Source organism: Epinephelus fuscoguttatus, linkage group LG10, assembly GCF_011397635.1.
Source record: "Epinephelus fuscoguttatus linkage group LG10, E.fuscoguttatus.final_Chr_v1".
In the NCBI taxonomy this organism is placed as follows: Eukaryota; Metazoa; Chordata; class Actinopteri; order Perciformes; family Serranidae; genus Epinephelus; species Epinephelus fuscoguttatus.
Genome location: NC_064761.1, coordinates 21,818,192 through 21,831,759, shown reverse-complemented (window position 1 = coordinate 21,831,759; position 13,568 = coordinate 21,818,192). Strand labels below are relative to the sequence as shown.

Here is a 13,568-nt window from a genome sequence, read left to right as displayed (position 1 = left end):
GGACATTAGCAGAGTTTGAGCCTTCGCTGTGTGAATGGAGGCAGAAGAGTCATTTATTCATTGTGATCCTGACTCACACGGACATGAGTACATATTGCCTTCTTTGTGGTTTCAGTAACACAATGGGGTCTTATTCCAGTGCTCACCATTTAATCAGCAGATGCAAAGTAGCTGCCAAATATTGTGTAATTTGCATTAAAGAATGTAATGATGACGTGTAAATATACCCCAGTGTCACAATAGAGCATGTGTTGGATGATCAGAAAGTATAAACATGCAGGGAATTTGCATGTTTTGTTTTGCATGTCAGTATGTCAGTAATGGAGATTATTGCAGCAGTCAGTCAGGCAAAACCAAAGCTCTGGCTTTATCTAAATTTCAAAGTTTGAATGAAAGAAACTGAAGCCATCCATCCATCCATCCATTTTCATCTGCTTATCCGGGGCGGAGTTGTGGGGGCAGCAGGCCAAGCAAAGCACCCCAGACTTCCTTCTCTCCAGCAATGCTTTCCAGCTCCTCCTGGGGGACCCCAAGGCGTTCCCAGGCTCGATGAGATATGTAATCCTTCCAGTGTGTCCTGGGTCTGCCCCGGGGCCTCCTACCAGTGGGACGTACCCAAAACACCTTGAGCGAGAGGCGCCCAGGAGGCATCCTGATAAGATGCCCGAACAACCTCAGCTGACCCCTTTTGACGCGAAGGAGCAGCGGCTCTACTCCGAGCTCCCTCTGGATGTCCGAGCTCCTCACCCTATCTCTAAGGCTGACCCCAGCCACCCCACAGAGGAAACTCATTTCGGCCATTTGTATCAGTGATCTCATTCTTTCGGTCACTACCCAGAGCCCATGACCATAGGTGAGGGTTTGGACATCGATGGACCAGTAAATCGAAAGCTTTGCTTTCCAGCTCAGCTCCCCCTTCACCACAATGGTCTGGCGCAGTGCCCACATCACTGCAGATGCCACACCAAACCGCAGATCCATCTCACGCTCCATTCTACCCTCACTAGTTAACAAGATTCCCAGATACTTGAACTGCCTCGCTTTAGGCTGCAACTCTCACCTAACCCAGAGGGGGCAATCCACCGGTTTCTGTCAGAGAAACCGGTGGAGGTGCTGATTCATCCCAACCACTTAACACTCAGCTACAAGCCACCCCAGTGCATGCTGGAGGTCACGGTGTGATGAAGCCAATAGAACCACATCATCTGCAAAAAGCAGAGATGCAATTCTGAGGTCCCCAAACCAGACTACTTCCTCCCCCTGGCTGCACCTCAAGACCCCGTCCATGAATATCACAAACAGGATTGGTGACAAGGGACAACCCTGGTGGATGCCAACACCCACCAAGGCTAGAAACTGAATCTTGGTGGCAAAAGCTGTCATGGAAACAGAACATTCACCACGATAAATACCAAAGTAAATTGCTGAGGAAGAAATACTGGAATCTGGAAACATGCCTGTTTATATCACTCACCCTTGAACACCTTTCTTATAATACTGAATGTGTTTATAGTATAAAAACCTGCCATTTCTAAGTTAAAAAATTAATAGAAGTCACAAAAAACATAATATAGAGTTGCAATGCATACATATATGTATGAAGTCGTGCGGTATGAATGACCCTACTGATAGCTATCCCCATTGGGTAGCTCGGAAGTATCGATAAAAGAGTCTGGCGTGCCATCACTAGATATGGAAGCTATCGACTGAAACAAGTGGAGTAATGCTATCAAGTGTCGAGGGCAGGAGGATTGTGCAAGGTTGATGTTGTACTCAAGAAAGCTATAATTTCTGTGCCATGAAACCTTTTGTGAAATGAGATCTGTTCATGGCTGTAGTGTCTCACGGCTGCTGAGCAGCTCATCAGATAAAAGGATGAACTCTTTGAATGGTTCCTCTAATTGTAAGCAAGCGTACCCAGTTTAACTTTTAACTTGTCTTTTTTTTCGTAAGCCAGTGTTGTTTAACTGTTTTCACAGCACCTTTTTTGTATCATCATTTGTATTATGAATAGTGATTTATGACCCCAAGGAAGCAAAACTCATTTATTTCTTCTTCTTCCTCCTCTTATTTTTTCCTTGTTATCAGTGGTGAATATATCCCTGCATTTGCAAGCCAGCCTAAGATTCCCCGTACACCTGACACAGCAGCCAGCCAAAACAGCAGTGCTCACCGGGCTCGAGGTCCGGCTCTGGCACCCCAGTTTTCCCAGTCGGAGCCACAGCAGAGCAGCAGGCCAGGCTCCGCCAGCTCCACAGGAGGAGGGGGACGACAAAGTGGAAGTAAGCATATGTCCGCCAGCCAATGTTGGCAAATTTTGGCTCTGGGGGGTTGCTTTGTCTACACTGCAGGCCACTTTAGAAGATAACCAACTCTATTCAATAGAGTTCATCATATCACTCAATCATAGCCATCACCTCAAACTCTGTCTCTGTCTGTGCCACCTATTTGACATCCAAGGAATATGGTAATTTTCCTGCTCCTTACAAACAGGTTTTACCAGAACTGTCCACTTGAGTTGTTCTGAAAACAAAAGGGGACTTAAAATAACATGCAACAGGACAGAAGTGGGATTTTCTGTAAAATGACAAATCAGTCTCCAGTTTCCCTCAAGCTCACATCTTGAGTTACACATCAGGATTTCAGCAGTATCAACTGGAATTCTGTAACAAAATCCACCATTACTTTGTTTCAAAGCTTGCATAACTCTGTTTATGCAGTTGCCAGTATTTTGCCAGTAGTGACACTCAGTTATCAGTTCACAAGAAGTAGTTTAGACACTTAGATGTTGGACTTCCTTGACTTTTGGAGTAGAGTCAGGGTAGTATGACTGTATTACCTTTCCTTTCCTTCGTTTTTTTCACTAATAACAAAAGAGTCACAGAGATGGACATGGGACGTACAGTAAGTCTGATCGGATTCCCTTCAGATGGAGAGGACAGTTTTGTGTAGGGCAAGCAGGTGTCAAGGCCACCGGACTGAGTCCGGCAAACATGGCAATTGCGTTTTTGTTGGTGGTAAATATACTTTCACTGGCCACTTTCGTAGGTTGGACCCTTTTTGCCTTCAGAACTGCCTTAATTCTTGGTGGCACAGATTCAACAAGGTGCTGGAAACATTCCTCAGAGATTTTGGTCCATATTGACATGATAGCATCACACAGTTGCTGCAGACTTGTCAGCTGCACATCCATGATGAGAATCTCCTCCTCCACCACATCCCAAAGGTGCTCTATTGGATTGAGATCTGGTGACTGTGGAGGCCATTGGAGTACAGTGAACTCATTGTCATGTTCCAGAAACCAGTTTGAGATGATTTGAGCTTTGTGACATGGTGCGTTATCCTGCTGGAAGTAGCCATCAGAAGATAGGTACACTGTGGTCATAAAGGGATGGACACGGTCAGCAGCAATACTCAGGTAGGCTGTGGTGTTTAAACCATGCTCAGTTGGTGCTAAGGGGCCCAAAGTGTGCCAAGAAAATATCCCCCACACCATTACACCACCACCACCACCAGCCTGAACCGTTGATACAAGGCAGGATGGATCCATGCTTTCATGTTGTTTACACCAAATTCTGACACTACCATCTGAATGTAGCAGCAGAAATCCAGACTCATCAGACCAGGCAACGTTTTTCCAATCATCTATTATCCAGTTTTGGTGAGCCTGTGTGAACTGTAGCCTCAGTTTCCTGTTGTTAGCTGACAGGAGTGGCACCTGGTGTGGTCTTCTGCTGCTGTAGCCCATCTGCTTCAAGGTTCAACGTGTTGTTGGTTCAGAGATGGTCTTCTGCAGACCTTGGTTGTAACCAGTGGTTATCTGAGTTACTGTTGCCTTTCTATCATCTTGAACCAGTCTGCCCATTCTCCTCTGACCTCTGGCATCAACAAGCTCATTGGATATTTTCTCTTTCTGGGACCATCCTCTGTAAACCCTAAAGATGGTTGTGTGTGAAAATCCCAGTAGATCAGCAATTTCCGAAATACTCAGACCAGGGGTCGAGTTAACCGGATATTCTGGGTCATTGACCGTTTTTTTACAACAATGACCAGAAAATCTGAAGGCCATCGGTAATTTTGACTGGTTGCAATTACCACCCCTGCCCACTTGGCGGCAGAGTGCACAGTCAGTGGTTTAAGTGGCTGCCGTTTTCACACTGCAGAGAAAAAGTCATTCATCTGCTTCATGTAGCGTTGTTGACATAACGGCCTGGACACACCGGACGCGTTAGTGCCGCGCGCTTGACTGTCCACACCACAGGCAGCGCATTTCTCCTGCGCTCGACTCCACTCGTCTATTCCTGTCAGTACTCGTTTTTTCACTTCAACAGGTCATGTAAATATGGGTAAGGCCATATTTTAATCGTTTTTTTATAACGTAATAAGTTAATGACAATTTGTCATTGAATGTCCATGTATTGAGCGTGTTGGATAAACACTGAATGATTCGGACATATTGTTCTGACCATTTTATTCATGTAGTTATGTCTGTAAGCTCGGTGACACAAAATTAAAATTGCAATGAAGTGAAATAGGGTATTGAAAATGTGTTAGGTTATGCACTGTTGTGTTATTTTAAATTATAAACACAGTATTTTCTCCTCACATTCCGCGTGCTGTTGTTATTTTATTTTGAAAATTGGCCAGATTCTCTCGTCTTTTCTGTGTCCGACTTCCTGTTTGGTACAATGCGCTCTATCCACCTTGACAGAAGCGCTTGCGGCACGGGTGTGTGGATGTCTGTTCTTTTCGTTTATGTCCTTATTAATGCACACTTTATAACTTGCTTGTTGGATTTATTAAAAACGAACGAATGAAAACTAAATGTCTTTGAATATCTTTATTATCATTTAAAAACGAAAATTAAAATGACCGGTAAAAATAGATTATGACCGGATTTTTACGACCCTGTCGGACAAAATGACCAGCTATGAAAAAGTCTAGCGCAATCTCTGACTCAGACCAGCCCGTCTGACACCAACAACCACGCCACGTTCAAAGTCACTTAAATCACCTTTCTTTCACATTCTGATGCTCAGTTTGAATTTCAGCAGGTGGCCGGTGAGTGTACATATATATGGCTGTTAGAACAAATAAAAGTAGAACATTAGTTTTTCCAGCCCATTCCTACCATAGCCACATGTATTTGCTGTAAACGTCACATCTCAAACACAGAACTTGAGTCACTGCAGGGAAGATGGCCTGATCAGCTGCTCTGGTGCTCTTAGTTGGGTGATAACATCTCTCCATGCTCTCATGCGTCTTAACTGCATTTGATAAGCAAGCACCTCCGGCTCTTACACCGGGTGCCCTTACCATAAAGCCTGTAATAGGGCCTAATGGTTTGTCCAAGCCACCACATCCTCCTGTGTGTGTGTTGTATTTTTGAGGTCTGGCAAGTGTCAGACATCTATCGACTCAAGGAAGTCACTTAATCGCAGCTCCGCTTTAAGGGCAATAAGCAGGCGCACATGACAAACAAAATAAGTACTCTTTTACTGTGAGCATCTTTAGCTTTAGCTGTTCCCTGCTATTTTTTTCCCTTGCGCCTCTATCTTTTCAATTTATTTTCACTTGGATCCAGCTTCTGTTGACTGTCAGGCTTTATTATGCCTAATGTTTGCTGCTTGGTGGAGTCTGGCTGCAGAGACACACGCTGAGACAGGATCCACTTTAGGCCCGCTTTTGGTAAACACATCTGTTGTGACTGACAGAGACGCTTTTCTGGCTAAGGAAAGATAGAGGAGGAATTTTGTAGCTGACCACCCACTCAGCCTGTGCAAACAAGAAAGGGAGCTGCTGCTGCCTCACCATGTTGAGAGGATGGAAAAAGCTGTATTATCCTACCAAAGTCTTGTCAACAGGGTTGGCGTCACAGGATGACAGATCCCCGTTATGTTGCCATGCTGCTAGAGAAGGTGTGGGAAGTGAAGCGGTATCTTTTAGGACTTTCACTCTCGCCCTGAATGGGAGATGTGATGAGGAAATCTGATTTTCTCATCACATAAACAGGTAGGACAGAAACTAACAAACAAAAGCGCTACTTTTAAAGAAACAGGTACTTGGGTCATCTAAAATGTGTGTAACTTACATAGTGATGGAAACTGAAAGCTGGTTCCAGTCAGAAGCTGTCCAGTTCAACAGAAGCATATGCTTTCAAGGTTATCAGTTAATTTTATTAATGCTGGCATGTTTTTCTGACAGTAATGCAGTGCAAAACAATGACGTCAAACTCATGCATCCATCCTGCTGGACACTTGCAACAAGGATTCATGGCAGAGAGAAAGAAATGGTCTAAAGCATGGCTTCATTTCACAAAGAAAGATGTCAACAGTGCTGCTGTAATGTCTGTAAAATGATCATTTCAAGTAGGACTGCCCCAACTAAGAATTTTCCTTGTCGACTAATACTCGTCATTCAGGGCCATTAGTCGACTTGTCGCCCGCATGTTTATGATATTATGTCAGTTATTAAATTATATATTTTGGGCAGGGCAACACAATGGTTTGAGTTCAAGGTGTGTGAGTATATTATTATATTTTATCTACAAGTGCACGTCACACACTGAGCGAGCCGCCTGTTAATGACGCTGTCGGCAAAGCAGTAGTGATTGTGCTAAGTGGCTAATGGGCATGTAGCTACTGACATGTTTCAGATGATACATCATGTTTGTAGTCAACCAATGAAGATGAGTTTACATATCACCTTGGGTTTGTCCTTCACCTTCTCAAAATGATCCCACACTTTGGATGTCCTGCCCGACATGTTATTAACTAGCCTGTGGAAGAACTACAGGTACCAGCCCTGGAAATTAACCTGACTCCTGTCTGACTGCTGAGCCTGGACACTTCCTGTGTCTGTCCTTTCAAATTAAATTCCCACATGGTCCAGTCATGTAGGTGTTGATTTATTTTGACAAGGCGCAGCTCCTTATAGAGTTTACTTTGTTTTCTTTTGTCTGCGACTAAGCGACCAATGAAATCTTGCTAAATTGACTAATGTTTGGTCGACCATTTGGAGGCAGCCCTAATTTCAATATGCAGAAACATCTCTCTACAGAACATGGGTTTAAGTTTCAGGAATGCCATGTATTTGACACTTACGTCTTTTTTTTTCTTTTTTTTTTTTTCAAATTATCTTTTTATTATGTTTAAAGTCAACATATACAGAGTGTTATACTTTGTCCACTTTTTTTAACAATTGAAACAGTACAAATTGGACAAACAGAAAAAGAAAGTAAGAGAATTAAAAATAGAGATAAAGTAAAGTAAAGTAAATAAATAAAAGGGGGGCGTGTAGCATACAAAATACATGGGGGTTACATTACAAATGATGTTCCATTATAACCTCAAGTCTGATCTATGTGGGCTAATGAAATCAATCCATCCTTTCCAGCATTTTTCGAATTGGTCCATCTTGAGTCTTAGAGCGAATGTTAGTTTTTCCATGACATAAATCTCATGCATCACATTGAACCAGTCTACTAGTGTGGGTGCTCTTTGATTTAGCCATTTTTTGTGATCGCTTTTTTACTGGCGACCAGCATTATGTTGAACATATATAATTTTGAGAAACCTAAAAGTTGGTGTGGCTTTTTACCCAAATACATAACTTGAAAACAAAAATCAATGTCACATCTTAATACACACATTTCAATCCAATATTGATGAATCACAGTGCATTCCCAAAACACATGAAAGTGATTTGCTCTGTCTGTCCCACAGCCTCTCCAGCATGTTGTCTGCCTCCCCCCAGGGTGCTTGAGTGTAGGTGTTAAAAAATACCTGACCCTGTTTTTCCAATTAAACTCTCTCCATGACAAAGAGTTAGTTGATTTCCATTGCATGTCATTTAAATTTTCCCACTCCTCTAGTGATAGTACAAAGTTTCCTTTGTTTTCCCATCTTTCTTATATGTAAGATGTATTGGTCCCACCTAATTCCTGAAGGCCTTTATATAATTTGGAAACAGTCCCTGCACCTAGGTCTGCTCTGTATGCAGCAGTAAAGATTCTTAACACCCCTGCTCCAGATGTAGATTTTCCCAGATCATCTTTGTTAATTATTCTTTCTGTATGGTGTCTTAACTGCAAATATCTAAAGAGGTCCTGGTTGATTATTCCATATTGATCCTTCAAGTTTTGAAAAACTTTTAAGAGAGGTTTTTTCAAAGAGGTCCAAATAAATATTGATCCCTCGCTGCTGCCACAACTTAAAGGTTGCGACACTTATGTCTTTAAAACATATCTTTAATCAAACAATTTTTTTTATTGATGAGTTTAAATCTGACCGTCCTCTGCCTTCTCTTCTTCTCACACCCCACACCCCTCCCTCCTCTCTGTCTCCTTCTTCAGGCCAGTCAAAGAGGAGGTGAAGAGGGAGCTGTCACCATGGAGTAGCGCTATCTCCCCGGGAGCATCGCGCTTCCTGTAACATCATCCCCCCCAGAGTGTGATCAGGGTCAGGGCAACAGAGATGGTCGAGGATCGGCAGCAGCAGGAGGAGGTGCTCGGAACAATGTGGAGGATTGTGGCACTGCATTTTTTTCTCTCTCCCTTCAGGTTCAGCACAGACTTCTGTAACATAATATGGATGATAATCACAACCCCCAGCCGTCCGAACCTTGTGCACCTTGTAGCCTTAGTTGGCCCTGAATTTCTCCACTCTCTCATCAAGGTGATAGTTGGCACACCTCAATACGTGCAACATCCTCCAGCCATGACAAAATTCCCGTGAAACAAGATGTGGGTATTCTAACTTGGAAGTACAACTACGAATCGGGGCAGGTCAAGAGAAAATAGTTGATCATCTTTCTAGTTTTCTGGCACAGGTACATTACTCTTCACATCAGCAGGGATGAACAGAGTCCCAGAGACGCTTCAATATCTGTGCTTGAGTCTAAACACCAGCTGAGGTGCTCAGACTGAAGCACAGCATGGTTTTACCTGGTTTTAACTATATGTAAATCTTTCGTGTAATTCAGTTAATATGAGGCACTGCCACAACTTTTGTCATCTTTAAATTGACTGTACAGATATTTATAAAAAGAGTAGTTCTCATCTCTATTCCACCGATGCATAACCTTCTGACTTTCACTACGTACTGTATATATTGATTTTTGACTGTGGTGGAAAATATCCGTCCACATGAATAAATAATCGTACCGGCTTTACTTCAAATATATGACATGATCTCTTATCAGAGTAGCTGCTCTTGTTGTGCTATAGCAAATGTTTACAGTAAGACACAGGTCTCGACACAAGTTGTCAGGCTGGTGCATGTTTTATTAAAGAAATACTGAGAACTGCTTGTTGCCGTTAACATTCACTACTATCCATAAAACATCTGACAAAAAATAAAAACTTGAATTGGTGTGAATGTTTTAAATCCAGCAATGTTTGAATTGTACATTTGCACTGTTTTCCAGGTGGTGATGTACAGCATATTTATGGTAACTCCGACATTTTCACTGGCATGCATTTTGATAGTAATTGATTTTTGTACTTTTTAAGTGGTTGTAAATAAATGTGTGACATGTCACCTGTTCTCTGGTTTCAGATCTCTATATTCCTTCCCTGTTACTGCTATATTGGATTCCTCAATTTGATGGCTCTTGTTGAATGCAGTGGTGCAATGTAACTAAGTACATTTACTCAAGTACTGTACTAAGTACATATTTGAGGTACTTGTTCTTTACTTCTCCTCTAGACTTCAAAGAAAAATGTACTTTACTCCACTACGTTTATCCAACAGCTTTAGTTACTTTACAAATTAAGTTACAAGCCATACAAAAGAGCTTAAAAAATATGATTTGTAATAAAGTAAACTACCCAACATCGTCGTCATGGTTACAAGGTCAAATCATGGCACATTTTTCACTTACCTCCTGGCATACAGTGTCACACTTTTCTCAACGGCATAAATAGATGTAAGTCTTTCCATACAGTATATTTCATTTATTATCCCTAGTCATTGGGCCAATGTTGGAGGATCAACTTGCAACCATTCACGAGTTATGGCTTTCTTGCTACCTGTCCAAAGTATCTTCAATAAATATTTATCTTTAAGTGAGACAGTTTCAGGTATTTTTCCTAAGTAAAATATAACAAATGAGTGGGCTAAATCCATCATAATTATCTTAGCTGCAATCTCTTGCCAGTACGGATTTATTTTTGGGAATGTCCAGAAAACATGATAATGATTGGTCAGTGAGGTTACGCAATGCTTCCAATAAAAGCCCTGGCTCTGTAGGGCTGTTCGCAGTGCTGTTAGTTTAGAGGTGATAAAGGATCAGACAAGGTTTTTCCAACTAAACTCCCACAGGGACCTTGAGTTTGCAGTAGTTGCCTGTGTCTCACATATCTCTGTCCAGTCCTCCTGTTATTTGTATGTCCAATTCTTTCTCCCATTTTGTTTGATTTAACTCTTTGAAATTTGAATACTTCCGGACAATCTCAAAACTAACTTTGTAGTATCTGGGGTCTGGGTAATTTTGACAGCATATCTCACTGTTGTCTGAATTTTTACAATCAATGGTTTTAATTCAAAATACTTTTCATACTTAAAGTACATTTTCCTGAGTACACTACTTTTATTTAAGTCATATTTTCAATGCAGGAGTTTTCCTTGTAATAAAGTACTTCTGCAGTGTTGTATTAGTACTTTCACTCAAGTAACGGATCTGAATACATCCTCCATCACTGACTGAATAATTAGCTCTGTGCTACATCCCAGTTGGCTGCTGCTAAGAGCCGCAGCTCAGTCCTGAATCACAAATCACCTCCCCTGACAGACTCTAATTACTGCCAGCCAGTAGTTGGCATATTTTGCCCACACAGTGTTGTGGCCTCGCCTTTGTGCCGCACTCTGCGAAGAAAAAACTCTTTGTGCTCAAATCATCAAGACATCACACGGCAGGAAGATTTCTGCTCTCGTACTGTGTCGTAAACTGAAAGCTCTGCCACGCTCGCCAACTCACCTGACAGCTGCGCCCTTACAAATGTTCTGGGGACATGCTGAAGTCTCCATGAGTAATAATCATTAGCATTGAAGATCAGCTGGATACTTAACAGTCAGTTTACTCAACGACTGCGTCACTTGGTGAAGAAGCAGGGGGTTTACATGCAGTACTTTATTAACTACTGCCCAGTTCACAACATCAAAATCAGTCCACCACATGTGCCTGTGGCTGCCCGGCTCCTCCAGCACATGTCTCCCAGTCCATTCAGTTTTATACCAAGAACGCAGACAGTGTCCCTCTCCTTGGTCTGGGCTGCAGTGTTCTGAGGGTCAGCACACTACTGCATGAAAAGGGAGAGATGTAATCAGAACAAACCTGCAGCAGGTGTGTCAATCAACTCACCTGGTACTACTCTCATGAGTCATCTCCCCGACACCTCTCCCCTGCAGCTGAATACTAACCACACCCACCTACACAATCATCTTGGCAAGGTATATGTCAGCATCTTGACTGTTGCCCTCCTGGTCATGGATGTACTACTGAACAGGCCTGCCTGGCACAGACGCAGGGACCCAAAGTGTCAGAACCCCGCGGCCATCACCTGCAAAAGGTCACTCATATTAAGAAGTACCAACCAATAAAAGACTCCAAATGACCACAAAGAGACAATGGAACTGCAAAGAGACACAAAATAACTACAAAAAGGGGCACAAAATGGATTATTTCAAAGGGTTACCAGTGACAGATGATTTGGATGGTTTTATGTATGGGAAAGATTTGGGATTAAATGGTTAAGTTCCTGTGACCGGGATGTCAGTACCCAAAAATATTTGCCTAGCTAAGACATTAATAGTCAGCTTCCCTGTGATATGTCAAAGCTGCAGGAATTATCACAGTTTTAGCTGAGCAAATCTGACTCATATGTGGTCCCCCGAGGCGTGACATATTCAGCAATTAATATTGTGTGCGCTGTCAGTGAGCGGCAGCACAATGCGAGGAAACAAGCTGCACATGACACACTGACGCACTTTCAGCCAGGTGGCCGTGTAACCCTGAGTCAGAGCCACGCCGGTGCTGTCCAGCTGTAACGGTGACAGAGAGGAAGCTGCTGCTTTCTATCAAAACAAAAGTGTGGATGAAGACGAGGCATGGGGCTTACAGATAGGGAAAAATATCAAACGAATGGCTTTTTATCACACTGGAGGGATTCGGATTTTGTTTTGTAACTCTGCAGGAGTGCAGGAAAACACATTTCATCTGATGTAGCCCTTCAGTTTAAAAGGCTGCATCAAAACAAGCTGTAAAACTGTTGCATTGTCTTCAAAGCTGGATTATCATTAAAGCCCAGGGCCCCAAATCTCAAAGAGCCATGAAAGCTCGCAGTTTACTTATTACCTCATGCTGAAGCCATTATTGAAGAAGGTCAAAATCTGTTTTCACAACCTTCATTATTTCAGTTTTTTATTCAGTATGCACAGAATCTAGTGTGAAACAGTGGAAGAGAAACACCTCTTTCATCAATTATTATCCAGGATCACAGGAAAGATTATCCTGTCTTTCTTGTCCTTTAAATATTATTTAGCCTTTTAATAGCTGGGTCTTTATAGTTTTGTCCATCACTCCACTGGGTCATCCTAACAATTTACCCACTTTACACATCAGATCTGAGGAAGCAACTGTCCACAGCACAGCTTTATAGCAGAATACGCATCATGAGCTATTAGATATTGGAGAGATTTTAGTTTGCATTTGCGTCCAACTATCAGCAAATACAGTGGGGCCAAGCTGAACCAGGAAACAGCTGTTTACATTAATGATTCAGCCTTCACCTCTGACTTTCCTTGTAAAAAAAAAAAAAAAAAAAGTGGTTTAGTTAATATAGTTAATCTGGAGACTTGTTTATGACCTCGCTCCACACTTCCTTAGATTCATCACATCCTTGTATCCTGTAATCTGGTGAGACAATGTGTTCTTAGGAATGACGGCTGCTACAAACCAAATCTCCAACAACAGGAGCGTCCTCAACTGAAGAGCCCAAACTGTCGTAAGGATCACTGGCACCCCTTTCAGATGTGTTTATCAGTACAGCCATGTGCTCCACTGATAAAAGGTGACGCCAACCAAGAAAGGACAGCGTTTCAGTGTCTCCCGAACCTCCTGTTTCCTCCCGACTGGGCCCTTTGAACGGATAGACACAAGTGACCCCTGCGACTGCCCTTTTGTCGTCAACACTTGAATCTCTGTCTCTTTCCTTTCAGGCTCATAAAAAAACATCATTACATATTGACAGAAGGCGTTCTTGTCAGAGCTTTGGATATTTTCAAAAACATGCTATTGTTGAATTTTAAAGGGAACGTTCATCAAACAGACTAAAGGCTGAAGCTTATTTGGAATTTACCTTTTACATTTTTGACCTTCTCAGGAATGTGCTCACAAACTATCCATTAACCTTTAGCATGAATGCGCCTATACTTTCTCTGTGTGTACACTAGAGCAAATCCAAACTGTGGGTTAGCATGTTGTGTGGGACACAGTCAGTGGTCTGAGGTTGTTGGTTCTTGAACAGGAAGGGGTAAAGGATTAATCACTGTTACAGATGACAGCTGCAG

At 42.4% G+C, this 13,568-nt stretch overlaps 1 protein-coding gene across 2 annotated transcripts in view; it reads left to right on the top strand.

The window, feature by feature from the left end:
• The window catches only part of LOC125896468 (lisH domain-containing protein ARMC9), a 33,415-nt gene extending 23,780 nt beyond the window's left edge, over positions 1 to 9,635 (top strand). For both annotated transcript variants that reach the window (XM_049589075.1, XM_049589074.1), the window contains 2 exons: positions 2,089 to 2,282; positions 8,354 to 9,635. In XM_049589075.1, the coding sequence (XP_049445032.1) occupies positions 2,089 to 2,282; positions 8,354 to 8,373 (214 nt within the window). In that variant the 3' untranslated portion in view covers positions 8,374 to 9,635. The remainder of the gene's footprint in view (positions 1 to 2,088; positions 2,283 to 8,353) is intronic.
• Positions 9,636 to 13,568: the final 3,933 nt, after the last annotated feature.